Source organism: Mauremys reevesii, linkage group 12 (genome assembly GCF_016161935.1).
Source record: "Mauremys reevesii isolate NIE-2019 linkage group 12, ASM1616193v1, whole genome shotgun sequence".
Lineage (NCBI taxonomy): Eukaryota > Metazoa > Chordata > Testudines > Geoemydidae > Mauremys > Mauremys reevesii.
Window position 1 is genome coordinate 7,015,848 of NC_052634.1, and position 13,193 is coordinate 7,029,040.

Genomic DNA, 13,193 nt, shown 5'->3' on the forward strand with positions numbered 1-13,193 from the left:
GTGCCTGTGAGGGTCCTGGAAACCGAGAATCCCACTGCCCGGAGCGGAGCATGCTGGGCCCCATGTGTAAAATCCATTAGGAAGAGTCTGGAGAGAATTAAAGCTACCGTGGAAAGGGGAGCAGCAGAGAAATGGGAGATGGGGGGAAGGATAAGTTGAGCTTTTACTACAGTGTAAGACATTCCTCCTCCCCCTCCAGCCCCAGTAAAACAGAGAGCGCTGTATGCATAGGAATTAAAGGAGCAACACTATCTCCCCACTCTCCCCCTCCTGTTCTCTGCCAGCTGTTGCATTCAGCCACAGCTTCCTGTCCCTGTGCCAAGAGCCAGGCCTCTTGGGGCAGCAGCTGGGAGCAGAGAGAGAGATGAGGGGTCGCTCTGGGTTTCGCCCTGGAATAAAGCCAAGCCCACAGTTTCCCTTTGATCCCTCCAAAGAAAAGGACTATCCGGCCCCATCTGCAGGGAGCTCTGGCCTCTGGGGCGCTTTCTTCCCCTCTTGGAAAGGCTTGGCTGGGTAGCCAGTCTGGAACATGTTTCCCCAGATCCAGGGTGGGGGCAGCCAGACATCTCATGGCGGGTTTCACCTGTTGCTGACTCACAGCTGGAAAGTGCATGGGAATGAATGGCACTGAGGGCTGTCACTCTGGGGGAGATCAGGAATAACCCCACCGAGGCCTTAACAGTCTCAGGCTTTCCCATATCAGGAGTGAGGCGCCTGCAAATCAGGATCTTTTTCAAGCCAATCATGAGATTAAAAACAAAACACAACTTTCCAGGCTCTGTTTTTTCCTCCTTCTGGTCTTTCAGTCTTTAGGATTCACCTTTCCAAGCTTTTCTTTGCAACCACACGGACTAGAAACTTGCTCCGTTTTTAAAACAAAAGCCAAGATTCTCAAGCAATCACCTGACTCCAGGTTCTGGGGCTTTAAGGAAAAAAAACCCACCAGCTAGCATGACAAAGGAGAAGCAGACCCCAAGGGAAGTCTCTGGCCAAGCTGATCCCCGAGGAAACTGATGGAGATAAATCTAAGCACCCCTGCTTCCCAGTGCGTGGCATGTTGCATTGCCATATAGATCTGTGCAAAACAGGAGTGAAATGAGTTGGTGGAGCACTTCACACCCACTGTGCATTAGCTTTGCACAAGAGGAGTAAATAATGACACAAGATGCCAGGCAAGGGGTTGGAGCTCAGCTAATGTTTTCCTAGCAACTGGCAGGTCTTCAATATCCTGGTTATTCTGTTTGGATGAAGTTCAGCTGCTGAGCCTAACAAACCACTGGGGTCTGCAAAACCAGGCTGGGAAACTGACAGGGTCAATGAAACTCATGAGATTCCTGCTACCCCCAGCTCCTGCTGAAGGTTGGGAATACTGCAAGAGCTGGCTGCCTTCTGGGGGTTGGCAGCTTCCAGCGGGACTCCGTGAGCACAGAGACAATCATGCTTTAAAAAGAAAAAAAAAAGTTAGACCCAGTGGAAAAAACTGACCTATTTTCATGAAAAAATTTAGTCCAAATTTCCAGAAGTGTTGGTTGGCTGTATTGAAAGCGTGTGTGTGTCAGGGGCGGGATGGTTTTTTTATAACAAAAATGTTCTGCTTAGAGTTTGGGTCACATTTCCTATGGTTGAGTTTGGTTCTTCTTTGCTCCAGGCACGTCCCAAGGAGATAGCCCATTTGGCCTGGGATCTGGATTGGGTTTCAGCTGAGGTTTGGGGATTTGAGCTCAGTCGGCTTCAGGGTTGGATAGAGCCCAGATCTGGTGAGCTGTTCCCATGAGATTTCTCTCCCTGAGTGGCAAAAAACCCAAACCAAACCAAACCCCACTCAGATGATATGTCATCTTGGGCCAGAATCCCCTGAGATTTCACTGTGTGCACTGGGAAATTCTGAGCTTAGACCTCAATTTGGATACCCCCATCGGGGTCGGGTGGACCGGTGCATTCTAGTCCAGACCCTCTGTAAAGGGCTTTGATTTTAGAAACTCTTATTCTCTCCAGAACACTTGGCCTGCCCCTGCCCATTCGCAGTGAAACATCCACCCACGTACCCTGTGGCGGCTGACAATAGGATCCCAGCAGAGCAGCACAGAGCTGGGATGGGAGATGAAGCCAGTCGTGGTAGCTGTCTAGAAAATACAAGGCAGATCCTCATCCGATGTAAGTCAGTGAGGACCCAAAGCCTTCAATGCCACTTTACCCCAGCGGAGGATCTGGCCGCCCCTTTCCATCGTTCCCTGCTCTTTGTGCTGGAGGGGGGTGCAGGGGTGGGAAGGAAACCACTGGAAGCTAATCCAGGAGTTCAGCAGCTGCTGCTGGCATTTCAGAATGTGACGGCTTTTAGGACAGAAGCCAAACGTCTCTTAGGTTCTAATCTCTCTGCCAGGTCACCTACTGCTTGTCAATCAAAGACTACCCTGCAGCAGGTCTCTGGCAGAGAATCCAGCGGCCAGGTTACAGCACCAAGTCCCCCAGTTGCACCTGTTCTGAGCCCCCTTTAGCCCACTGCCCTGGGTTCAGAGCCCAAGTGGTTTGCACAGACGTGAGCGATGCACCATGCAGCCCACAAGGCTCCGGGTGCACAGCCCCCAAGCTCCTCAGCTGCAGTTAAACGCTTGCTGGAAAGGCCTCTCTCCTGCGCTCTCGCCTGCACACAAGGCCGTGCTCAGTCTGTTTACAGTGACCTTGCTGGGATGAGATCACGGCGGGTGAGTAAATAACTCTCCAGGTAGCACAGCAAACCAGGGACCCCTCTCGTCTCCGCTTGCTCCCCTCCCGCCCGTGTTGCTGAGCCACGGCCCCTCTCACCGCGGAGGAGAGGCCAGAAGCCAATGGCAGAACGGCACATTTATCAAACGCCATCGGCCACTTACAAATTGATAGGGGCTCGGGGGACGTCTCAGGGATGCACAGGAGCGCCAATGCACTGGGGGCATGAATCCGCTGGGCACGAACTGCAGGACAGGGCAGGGCAGGGCAGGGCAGGGTGAAATTCAACCAGTGACAGGAGAGACGAGGAAAAGCCCCACTGTGCTGGGGTAGCCACCGGGAGATGGACTGAGCCCCCAGTAGGCAGGGGTGTGGAGTTAACACTGGGCACCCGAGCTCCACCCTTCTGGAGCACATCCCTTCCTCTGGCACTCACAGAGCCCCTCACCGAGGTTACCAGTTCCTCCCACTCCATGGAGAAGGACGAGGTCAACGTTCTCCAGAGGGGCCGTTGGTTTTGGAGGCCTCTGATTTGAGACACCCGTGGGTTGGGTTTTCAGAGATGCTGAGCACCTCAACCTCCTTTGCGATCAGCGGGATTGGCTGGTGCTCTGCACCCAGGGAAGCCAGGCCTGAGGCATCTCAGGCAGACACCCCCCAAAACAAATAAAAACAAGAGGCCCCAGTTTAGTGGCAGTTTTGGAAGATGTTCAATTTATCGATTTACTGAGGGTCACACAGGGAGGGGGTGGTGGAGCAGGGGACAGCTTCCTTTCTCCATCCACCAGCCCATTTTATCCTGCTGCCCCTCATTGTGGTATCTGAGCGCCTTCCCCAGAAAGTCAAGAGCAACAGAGATGTCCCCATGCTCTCCTGGCTCCTTCCCGCTGGGCAGCAGGCTTTGACCTCCAGGGAGGTGCCCTCACATACAGACCCCGAGGGAGATGCGTGACAGCTCAGCAGCTGCTAGGGGAGCCTGTCCCTCCTTCCCATGCCTCTTTCTTCCTGCAGAGAGCAGGGTTGCCCTGCCAGGTCCTCCTGCGGTGGAACAGCTGGACTGACCCAGCACAGTCAGGGACTGGGGACAAATTTTAAATCTGCCCTGGCCGTGGCTGATGACCTGTCTGGAGCTTGGCTCCTTCTCTTGCCTTTCCCCCTCTTTCCCTCCGGGTCCCCATCCTCTCTCATCCCTGTCCCGTCTCAGCATTGCCACCCCACTCCCCATCCTCTTTAGCCTTCGCGGGTCATTGCATGTGCTGAGTACACGGCCTGGCCTCTGGGATGAACCATGTTTCCTTAGGGCCAGGCACTGCTTCACGAGCTCCTCCTTCCGGAGTCACAGCAGTCAGGGCTGGGGCTGGGCGAAGGAGGGATTCTCCGGGGAGAGCGGCATGGGGAACGCCCCCGTGCTGGCCCTGCCGCGCGGGAGAAAGAGACATGGGGAGAGGGCTGCCAGGCTCTCCCAGCGCTCTGCTAATCTCCACTAGCTCTGATTAAGTGTGCCTGGAGCTCACAGGCCTGTGCAGGGTTTGTTTTAATGAGGTCTCTCACCCTGTGCCTGCGCTGAGCGAAGCCAATACACACGGTCTCCGGCCTCCCTGCTTCTCCCCCACAAAGACTCACTCCTCTCCTGCAGCTGCGTTGCTCCAGCCCCGTGGGGTGCAGAGAGAACTGCTATAGATACCCACACACTGCCAGACTATGTGCAGAGCAACACATCCTGCATGCAGAGGCGGAGCCCAGCTGAGACCTTCTGGACCAAACAACAAGCCGAGCCCGAATGACGACCGCTTCTCCTTGGAGCATCTGCGAAATGCAGCTGCCATTGAGCGGGGTTCAGAGAGGATTCTAAGCCTCCTTCTCCACCACATCTCCTCAGGTCCCTCCCTGCCATTTCCAATGGGAGTGTGTACGCCCTCTGCATGCGTGTGCAGGTGGGTGGGCGCAGGGAGTTGTGAATATACACGCCTGCCCTTGCACATTATAACGTGTGCATGCACTAGGCTGGGGATCCATGTGCACAGGCTGCGTGTCTGAAGATGGGCACGCAGGGACGACTGTGTCTACATGCGCATAGGCATGTTTGTGTGCTTCTGCATGCAGGGATGTCTGTGCGCGCAGGTTGGTGCATTTGTGTACACATGCCGGTGACGGTGTATGGGCGTGTCCGAGCGTGTGTGTATGCACAGGGGGGCCAAATGGGTGGACACGTGCATGACTGTACATGGATGCTCAATTGTGCCTGGCTGTGTCTGAAGGTACAATCGTACAGAGATGTGTGTGCACAACTGCTCATGAATGTGCAATTGTGCCCGAATCGGCATGTGCCTGACTGTACACAAATGTGCCTTTGAGCCTCGGTGCACGTGAGCGTGTGCATGCATGATGGAGCGTGCTCCCCTGCAGGGAAGCCTGCCTGCCCTAGAGCCCACTTAGACACGCAGGGACACATGTGCAGACACAGTGAGTCTATAATAAGAGTCCCTTATTATTTCCCACAACCAGCTGTAATAAATAGTTACATGCCTCACTACATGGATTTGCCTCAACTGACAAACGTCCTGCAAGGCAGGAGAAGCTATTACGTGAACAGATTGCAGGGATAAAATATTAAATTTCCACTTATCAATCTTTTTAATGTGCTATAACTCTAATAGCAGCTTTCAGCCTTTCCCCAGAACAAATCCCCGGTTCGCCCAGGAGGGAGACCAAACTAGCCAGGTGATTCCCCTCCTCGTTCAGGTCTGGAGTGGGCTAACAGCAGGCTGCCGTGATGGCAGGAGAGGGGGACAGGCGCGTGTGTGAGTGAGGGGGGAGCTGGGCTGGGTTGGCTCTGCACTGGGCTCCTCTCTATTTTACCCAAGGCTAGCGGCTCACTCGACTGAGCACCATTTATTGCGCACGGCTCTTGAAAGAGGCTTCGTGGTCTGCTGACAATCCCTAAATTGCCTGCAAGCCCCAAACAAATGTACCTGTAATAGCCGAGCGAGGCCGGCTGAGCCCTCTCCAGCGCCGACCTAATCAGCCCTTGGGGAGAGCTGGATAAACATATTCAGATCCCATGAATTATTAAAAGGGTATTACTTCGTGTATCCCTGGTCTAACGAGTCAGCTGCTAATCGGCTCGAACGCGGCCCCCTTCAGTGCATGCTCTTACCCCCCCATCCCTGCTGCAGCTGGTCACCTCACCATGGATACTGTTCTACACGCTGGCACCCCAGGGTCCAGATTCTGATCTCTGCCATGTGGGTGTAAATCTGGAGTCACTCCACTGAGAACAGGGTGTGGGGTGTGACTCCAGATTTATGCATCTGGCATCCAGGGCAGTACCAGGCCTCATTCCCCAGCACTATCACTGATGCCCTATCCCAACACCCTCGAAAGCCTGATTTTAACGATGGCTTTCCCCTGCCCTCGGTGCTAATCGTCCCCTGGGCCCCAGCTGCCTGGTAAACAGCAATTCCCAAAAGCTTTTCCTGCTATGCCCATTTCTGCTTCCCCCTGCTCGACACACACCCCTTCCCTCCCCTGCTCTGTTTTCCATTCCCTCCGGATGGCTCACTCCATGGGCTAAGGGACCATCCACCTAGGCACAAAGAGCACTTAGGCACCCAGCTCCCCCTGGAAGTCAATGAGAGTGGGCACCTAACTCCCATGGGTTCGTGGTTTCTTTCCACTAGAAGAACCACACTCACAACCCTGCCACCATCTGCCCAATGAGCCCCACACCCTAGTGTGCTGGAGACACCAGGAAATCCACTAGAGACTTCACTATTGCTAGGGAAGGTACCCGGGTACGGTGATGATGGGCGGCAGCATAAGCCCCTTAGATAGGCAGATGTGCGCGTGTCATTGTACATGGTTGTGCAATTGCGCATGGCCGGCTGAGAGACATGGGAGCAGAAACAGGGCCTCACTATTACAGGCCTTGCAGCACTGGACATCTTGGGGCATATTTCGACTGCGACACAGTAACGGTTGAGAGATCTGAGATTAGAATGAAACACGCTATGAAGAAACCCTGTCTCCCCCAAACTCTTCCCTTGTGTGTGTTGTGAATCTACTCTCCTGTGCTGGGAACAGGGAGCTTTCCACCTCCTGGTCTGGTCCAGATTACTGGTCGTTACCATTTGATGGCTTTGGGCCTACATGAAATAAGCTGCAGGGGGTCTCAGCCTCGTTGCTAGAGGGCAGTTGCCCACGTTGCCAAAGGAGCACAGTGGCTGGCATTGATCAGCCCTCTTGTTGGTACTCACAAATGTGGCTGAAGGGATCTCGGAGATGCTCATCTCTCTGGCCCCTAGACACGATCCCGGGTCAACGCTGAGTCAGGGCTACTCGCCCCCCCGGCTGCCCAGGCAGAGCTCCCCAGTTGCTCAGGCTGCCACGATGCCAGCTCCTTTCACCAGTAAAATATTCCACAAAGGGAAACAGAAACCAGTCCCGGCTCAACAGATAGAGGCAAAGTAAATGGTTTGCACCACAGGTTCACCCCAACAGCAAATTAGTGAATGACACGTAGCGTCAGTGTTTCACCCACAGACCTTCACACGCTTCACAAGGGAAAGTTAACATGACTGTCCCCACGTGCTAGCCGGGGGAAACTGAGGCACGGGGGGGGGGAGGCGCCCAGAGCAACATTATCACTGATTTCAATTTGAGGTACCCTGGGTCCAGTTCTCAGAGCTGCGGAGCACCCACAAGCTGCAATGCGCATCAATGGAGGCCAGGGGTGCTCAGCACCTCTTTGAATCAGGCCTGAGATGTCTCAAGTCGGGCACCTCCCCGAAGAATGAGGCATCCGGAAAGAGTGGCCCTCTTTTGAGAATGATTTGAGCCATCTCGCTAGGGGCTGGCAGGGCGGGAACCAGAACCCTGCACCCTTGGGGCTCCCAGCCCTGCCCTCGGACAGTGGCCCCTGCTGACAATCTGCCCGTAAGTGCCCACGGTCCCACAATGAGTCTGTGGCAGCTCTGGGAATGGGACCCCGGCGTCCCGACTCCACACAACCCCTTGTCTAGCCCAGCGAGTGCAGGAGGCCCCGTCCCTGCTCTCCACTTGTGCTCCGAACATCCTGTGCCCTGGAAGCTCCCGCAGCCTGCAGGGCGTCTCATTAGCCGTGTGCCTCAGAGGGAACAATATGGCAGCGCTTGGGACTTTGGTCAGAGGAAGGAGACTGCACGATGGTTCCCCAACCTGCCTGACAGCAGCCGCCGTGGCCCCAGGAGCTTGTCTCCCCACCCATCCCCACCAGGGAGTCATGCCTGCCTCAGGGACTGGAAAACAAGTCTCCAGTGTCCCCTGTCATAGGACAGCCTGAGAAGTAGCCCTCTGCCGATCAGTCCTCTGCCTCATTCTGCAGGGCCAATTGGCAGCAGTACCTCGGATAGAGTTTTACACTGCCTGGAAATTCCCCAGTGGAGATGGAAACCAGGCAAGCAGAGAGACCAAGCAGCTGGGCAGCTATGGCATGTGGTGACAGAACCAATGTCCTGCTAAGCCCAGGGCTTAGAGCGCTGGGCATCTTGGGTCATATTTTGGTTGTGGCATGGTTTAGTATACTCTCCCAGTTCTCTCTGTCCCAGCAGCGTTGCAGCCTGGCCACTGGGTGGGGAAAACCTCAGAGTGCCCCTGCATTGTGGAAAAGATTAAACCCAGGGCAAGAGGCATCCAGCCAGCTGAGAGAGATTAGGCTGGGCTCTGCCTATCTAGATGTTCATACCATTATTCTCATCCTGGTAGCTAAGCAGGTTTGTCTCCAGGGCACCGGGTGCCACATGGTCTCCTCGCAGATGCTGGGAACAACAATGGGTCATTTGTCTTTTTATAACCACCATGGACTGAGTTGATCCGAGATGGAGATCGGCCACCAGAGGAACACACGTCACAAGCACAACCACACACCATCAGCAGCGCAACATACCCCAGGCCCTCAGGGCTGCTTGTCAGCCAGCCACTCCTTGCTATCTCCACCAAGACCCGAGAGCAATCAGATGCTCTGCCTACCGCCCGAACCCTTAGCTCAGTGCTGTACGATGACATTTCCTTTCTCTGCCATTCGCCTATCACTGCCAGAGGTTACTTCTCCCTGATGTCAGACCAACAACTTCTGATGTCATTTCTCCTCCCTCGTTAATCTACTGCCACATGATGTCATTTCCTCCCTTTGACATCATCATGACGCCTCCTGATGTCATCTCGTCTCTTGATGTTAACCCAACATCTCCAGATGCCACTTCCTCTCTCAGTGGCTAGCCTGATTTCTCATATGACACTGTATGACATCACCACCTTAACTCCTGGCCCTCTGATGTCACTCCCTCCTGGAGCCTAGAGAAAGTGGCCCCTCTCCCTACAGCTTGTCTCCTCAGCCTCGTGTGCGATGGTAGGGTTAGCGGCTGTATGGAGCAGCACAACTGGAAAAAATTGCTGAGTTGCTTCAAACTGACTAGCACGGGAAACAAACAGTCGCCTGCAGATGTCGGACCACTGCCTTGTTGGGAGGCACTCCTCTTTCCCACCCCTCAGAAAGCCTCTCCTTCAACACTTCTCACCACACATCCCAGCTTCAACTCTTGCTTTGAATCAGAAGCGGAAAGGAAAACAAAGGGAGGTGAGATCAAACAAGCCACCGTGTATAAAAGGAAGCGAGACCAAGAAAACATGAAATGAAATCCAAGCCCAAATCACTCAGAAAACAAACCCCGTGAGCGCAGGGCAAAGCGGAGATCCTGTTTGCTTTATCGGTTATACCCCGAGAGAGAGAGTTGAGCTCTAGAAAAAACAACAGAAGAGCATGTGGCTGGTTGTTCGCCACCAGGTTAGGTCTCCCCAATCTGCCCCTTTGCGGATAGGCTGAGTTTTTCCTACCTGTTACATTGACTTCCACGAGCCCTGACCGTGTGCCGATGGTGTTGGTGGCCTCACAGATGTACGTCCCCGCCAGGCTGTAGGAGACGGGCCCTTTGAAGAACAGGGTGTTGTTCTGGACTTCTACGTTCTCGGGCAGCGAGCCGTTCAGCCTACGGGGGAAGAGCATTGGGGTTGGTTCCCAGGGTCTCGCGGTGCTCGGGCAAGGCTGCTGCCCTCACGAATGCCTAGATAACTCCACTGACTTCAACAGAGCCCCTGGTGTGAGTGGGAGGGGGAGCAGCGTTCACCAACTCCCTTCCACCACCTCTGCATGTCTATCCCTCTCCATCTGCAAACACAGCAAATGGGCGTGAGTTACCCTCCTCTGTCACTACCACCTGTCCCCCGACCTGCATGGAGCACGGATTCCCATCTCACTAGGGCTCCTCAAGCCGAAGGGAGTTATCTGGAAGACTTGCTTTGGATCAGACTGGCATAAATCAGGAGTCAATGGAGCTACGTCTGGGTAAAACCATTGTGATGTCAGAATCGAGCCCTTTGCATAAACTTACCCCCCGTTTATGTTATTGCTGGATCTGACCACCTGGTTGCTGAGCTGTCATAGACACACCTCTTGGGTCTGCAAATCTTTCTAGACCATCCTTATTTGGGGCACTCCCAGTTCCAGCCAGACACCAGAAGGGGGGGCGGGTGGAGAATCAGCAAAATATTTCAGAGCCTTAAAACAGATCAGTTTCCAGTGTGGTTCTGGAAATAGGTGCAGATTTGGTGGTGGGGGGAGTGGTTAGGTTTGAGGGTGGGTGCAGTTAGATTTTCATTTTATCTCATAGACTCATCTCTAGTAGGCCTTCGACCCACTTACATCCCCCTCGCCTTCCATTCAATGCAACTAACAGACACAAGGATACTGATTCACTACTGCATGATTCCTTTTTCATACCAGTGTAACCCCACTGGGCAGATCTTCAGCTGGTGACAATCAGCACAACAATGCTGACCTCCGTGGAGCTCTGCTGATATACACCAGCAAAGGATCTCACCCACTGATGTGAAACTGGAACAACAGCACTGAGTCAGGCACCAAGTTTCGGAAAAACTGTGAAACAAACAACCCCCAAAAATCCATACGCCGAGGAAAGAAATACACATCCCAGTCACTCTTAATTACCGCTACAAAGTAAAGCAATTACTTTTATTAAGCAATTACATTTACTAAGTAATCTCCCCCCCCTACAAAAAATGCATTAACTGTAAGTAATCCTTAGTAGAAAAGAGGAATGAAGTGGTGCCTTGGTTGCATTAGTATAGGAAATGGATATAAATAACAATATCTATAAGGCAAGGGATGACCATGAATACCATTAATAAAGAGAATGCATTAGTCAGGAAGGGTGAAATTCATCCCTTTGCAGAGAGCCAGCGAATGGGCTATGTGCCACTTAAGTCTCACTTATGCCCTGGCACTTAAGTGGCGGATACACAGGCCTGCTGCTGGTCCAGTGCCACTGGGTGCATCAGGGCCCCGCCCTGCCAGGCACTGAGCAGCAGAGGCATGGGGCCCTGTGGGTGGCCTGCACTGTTAGCATTGCAGCAGGGATGCGAAGGCAGTCATGCAGCCAACTCCCAATGGGCTGGCACCTTGGGGGGGGAATCCCGGTCTGCTTCCAACAGACCCCCTGGGCCAGCCCCCGCACTGGGGTAAACCCGCCACACTCTGTTGATTTCAGTGGAGCTGCTGCACTGGTTTATGCCTGCTGAGGACCCTCCATCTCCTCAACTTGCCATTTCCTGGCTCATCCTATGTAATCATGAGTCAGTCCCCGCAGGAAACCCACTTCCTCAAGCCTGGCAGCCATTCGGCCTCTCAGCCTTTATGTGGGCCCAGAAGAACCCAGCAACGACCTCCAAATGGGACCCTGGCCCTGGGAGCTGGAAATCTGCACCCCAAAGGTGGCATTTCCCCAAGCGCTCAGCACTGGCCTAATCCTGCGCCCACCGAAGCCAGCCTCCATATGGCACTTACGTGGCCCCTGTTACAGGAAGATCCAAATGCCTCCAACTTGAATACATTTATCCTCAGGGGTGACCAGCCCCGTTCAGAGGGCACCAGGTCCAGTGCACCTGTGACTGATTTCCTGCTGCCCAGCTGGGCCGCAGGGAGACGGGCGTAGATGCCAGGCTGGTAACAAGACTCTGGTGCACTGGATCCCCCTCCCTCTTAAAGGGGCCAGTCACCCTGGCACCCCTCAGAAGCCCAGGAGGCAGCAGGGAAGTGCTATTATCCCCATGGAACAGATAGAGAACTACTCCAGGGTGTCAGCTGATTCCTGCAGAGCTTGGCAGGACAGTCCTGTCCATCTCCTCCAGCCCCACAATGGGGAGCGCTGCACAACCGACCAGACCCATAATGCAGGGTTCCCACCTTCTACTTCAGCATCCCCCTGGGTCATTGCTGGAGGAAGGCTGCTGATTGGTGCAATGGTCAGCTCTGGTGTAACACAGAATCCCTCATGAATATGGGCAAAGAGATGGATGGGGCATTAGGAAGAATCTGTATAAAGGGCTGGGTATTGGTGTCAGGGGGCCACTCTCACTCATCCCCTCATGGCCTCAGGCCAGCCCTGAACCCCCTGCCTCAGTGAGCTCCTGTAAGGGGCTTCTTCAATCACTCACACCCTCATTAGCCCATTCACAGACCTTCTCAAATTCTGGTTTATTCAGTTAGCAGCATCCAAAATAAAGTTCTCAAATCTATTTAGCCTCTTATCAGCTCACTCCCAGGCCTTGCCTGCCTGTACCTTGCTCCCAAGTCCCAGCTTTCACTGCTGGGGCTTGTCACTCCCAGCAGACTCCGTACTCCTGCTAGGGCTCTCTGAGAATCCCCTTTCTGCAGCGTCCTGCTGCTCTTTATAGGGGAATCAGCTGATCCCTGCTCAGGTGTGCCTGCTTAGTCGCTTCCCCGCCCCCCATTCCCAGTCTTTCGAGCCTAGCATCCTGAAGTACTATCCGGGGGTTCTGCTATAGCAGCTCAAGGAGAGGCTTGTGCCCTGGCTCCCAAAGTCTCAGCCCTCATGCAGACTCTCTGGCAGGATGTTACTATTTCTATGCCTCAGTTTCCCACATCTGTTAAAACCAGGGCTGGGCTAATTCAATGTGGCCTAATTCCAAACCTAGCTGTGGGGCTGAGACCCAGTGAGACTGGGTTTGCAATGCAGGAGCAAAGATCCCAATGAAAAAATAAACCCTCCTGCCAGCAGAGCTGGTGGGTGTGAGGCTGGCAAACGAGGGGCCAGCGCATGCCAAGGTCCCCGTGTCTCAATGGAACACTGACAAACACATGACTGGGATTGGTCTGGCCCCTTTGTGTGTTAGTCTTGTTAACACGGGTATTAGAGTTATAAGAATATGTTTAGAGTTTAGACTGTATTGAATGCTTGTGAGCTGCTGCATGCATTAGTCTCCAACTTTCACCTTCTGTATCCCATACTGTAAGGTAATATTTGAGTGCTTGTATGGTGAGCCTCTGTGACTGTGTAACTCGCCAGAGGGGAGAGAGACATTAACTAGTGTGAAGTGCTGATCTCCAACAGAAAGCATGACATCCTGCCCGACAGGGA

General features: G+C 53.8%; 1 protein-coding gene across 1 annotated transcript in view; it reads right to left on the reverse strand.

Moving 5' to 3' along the window:
• The window catches only part of NECTIN1 (nectin cell adhesion molecule 1), a 98,794-nt gene that overhangs the window by 14,545 nt on the left and 71,056 nt on the right, over positions 1 to 13,193 (reverse strand). Inside the window, exon 5 of the mRNA XM_039496282.1 lies at positions 9,574 to 9,725. Within this exon, the coding sequence (XP_039352216.1) occupies positions 9,574 to 9,725 (152 nt within the window). The remainder of the gene's footprint in view (positions 1 to 9,573; positions 9,726 to 13,193) is intronic.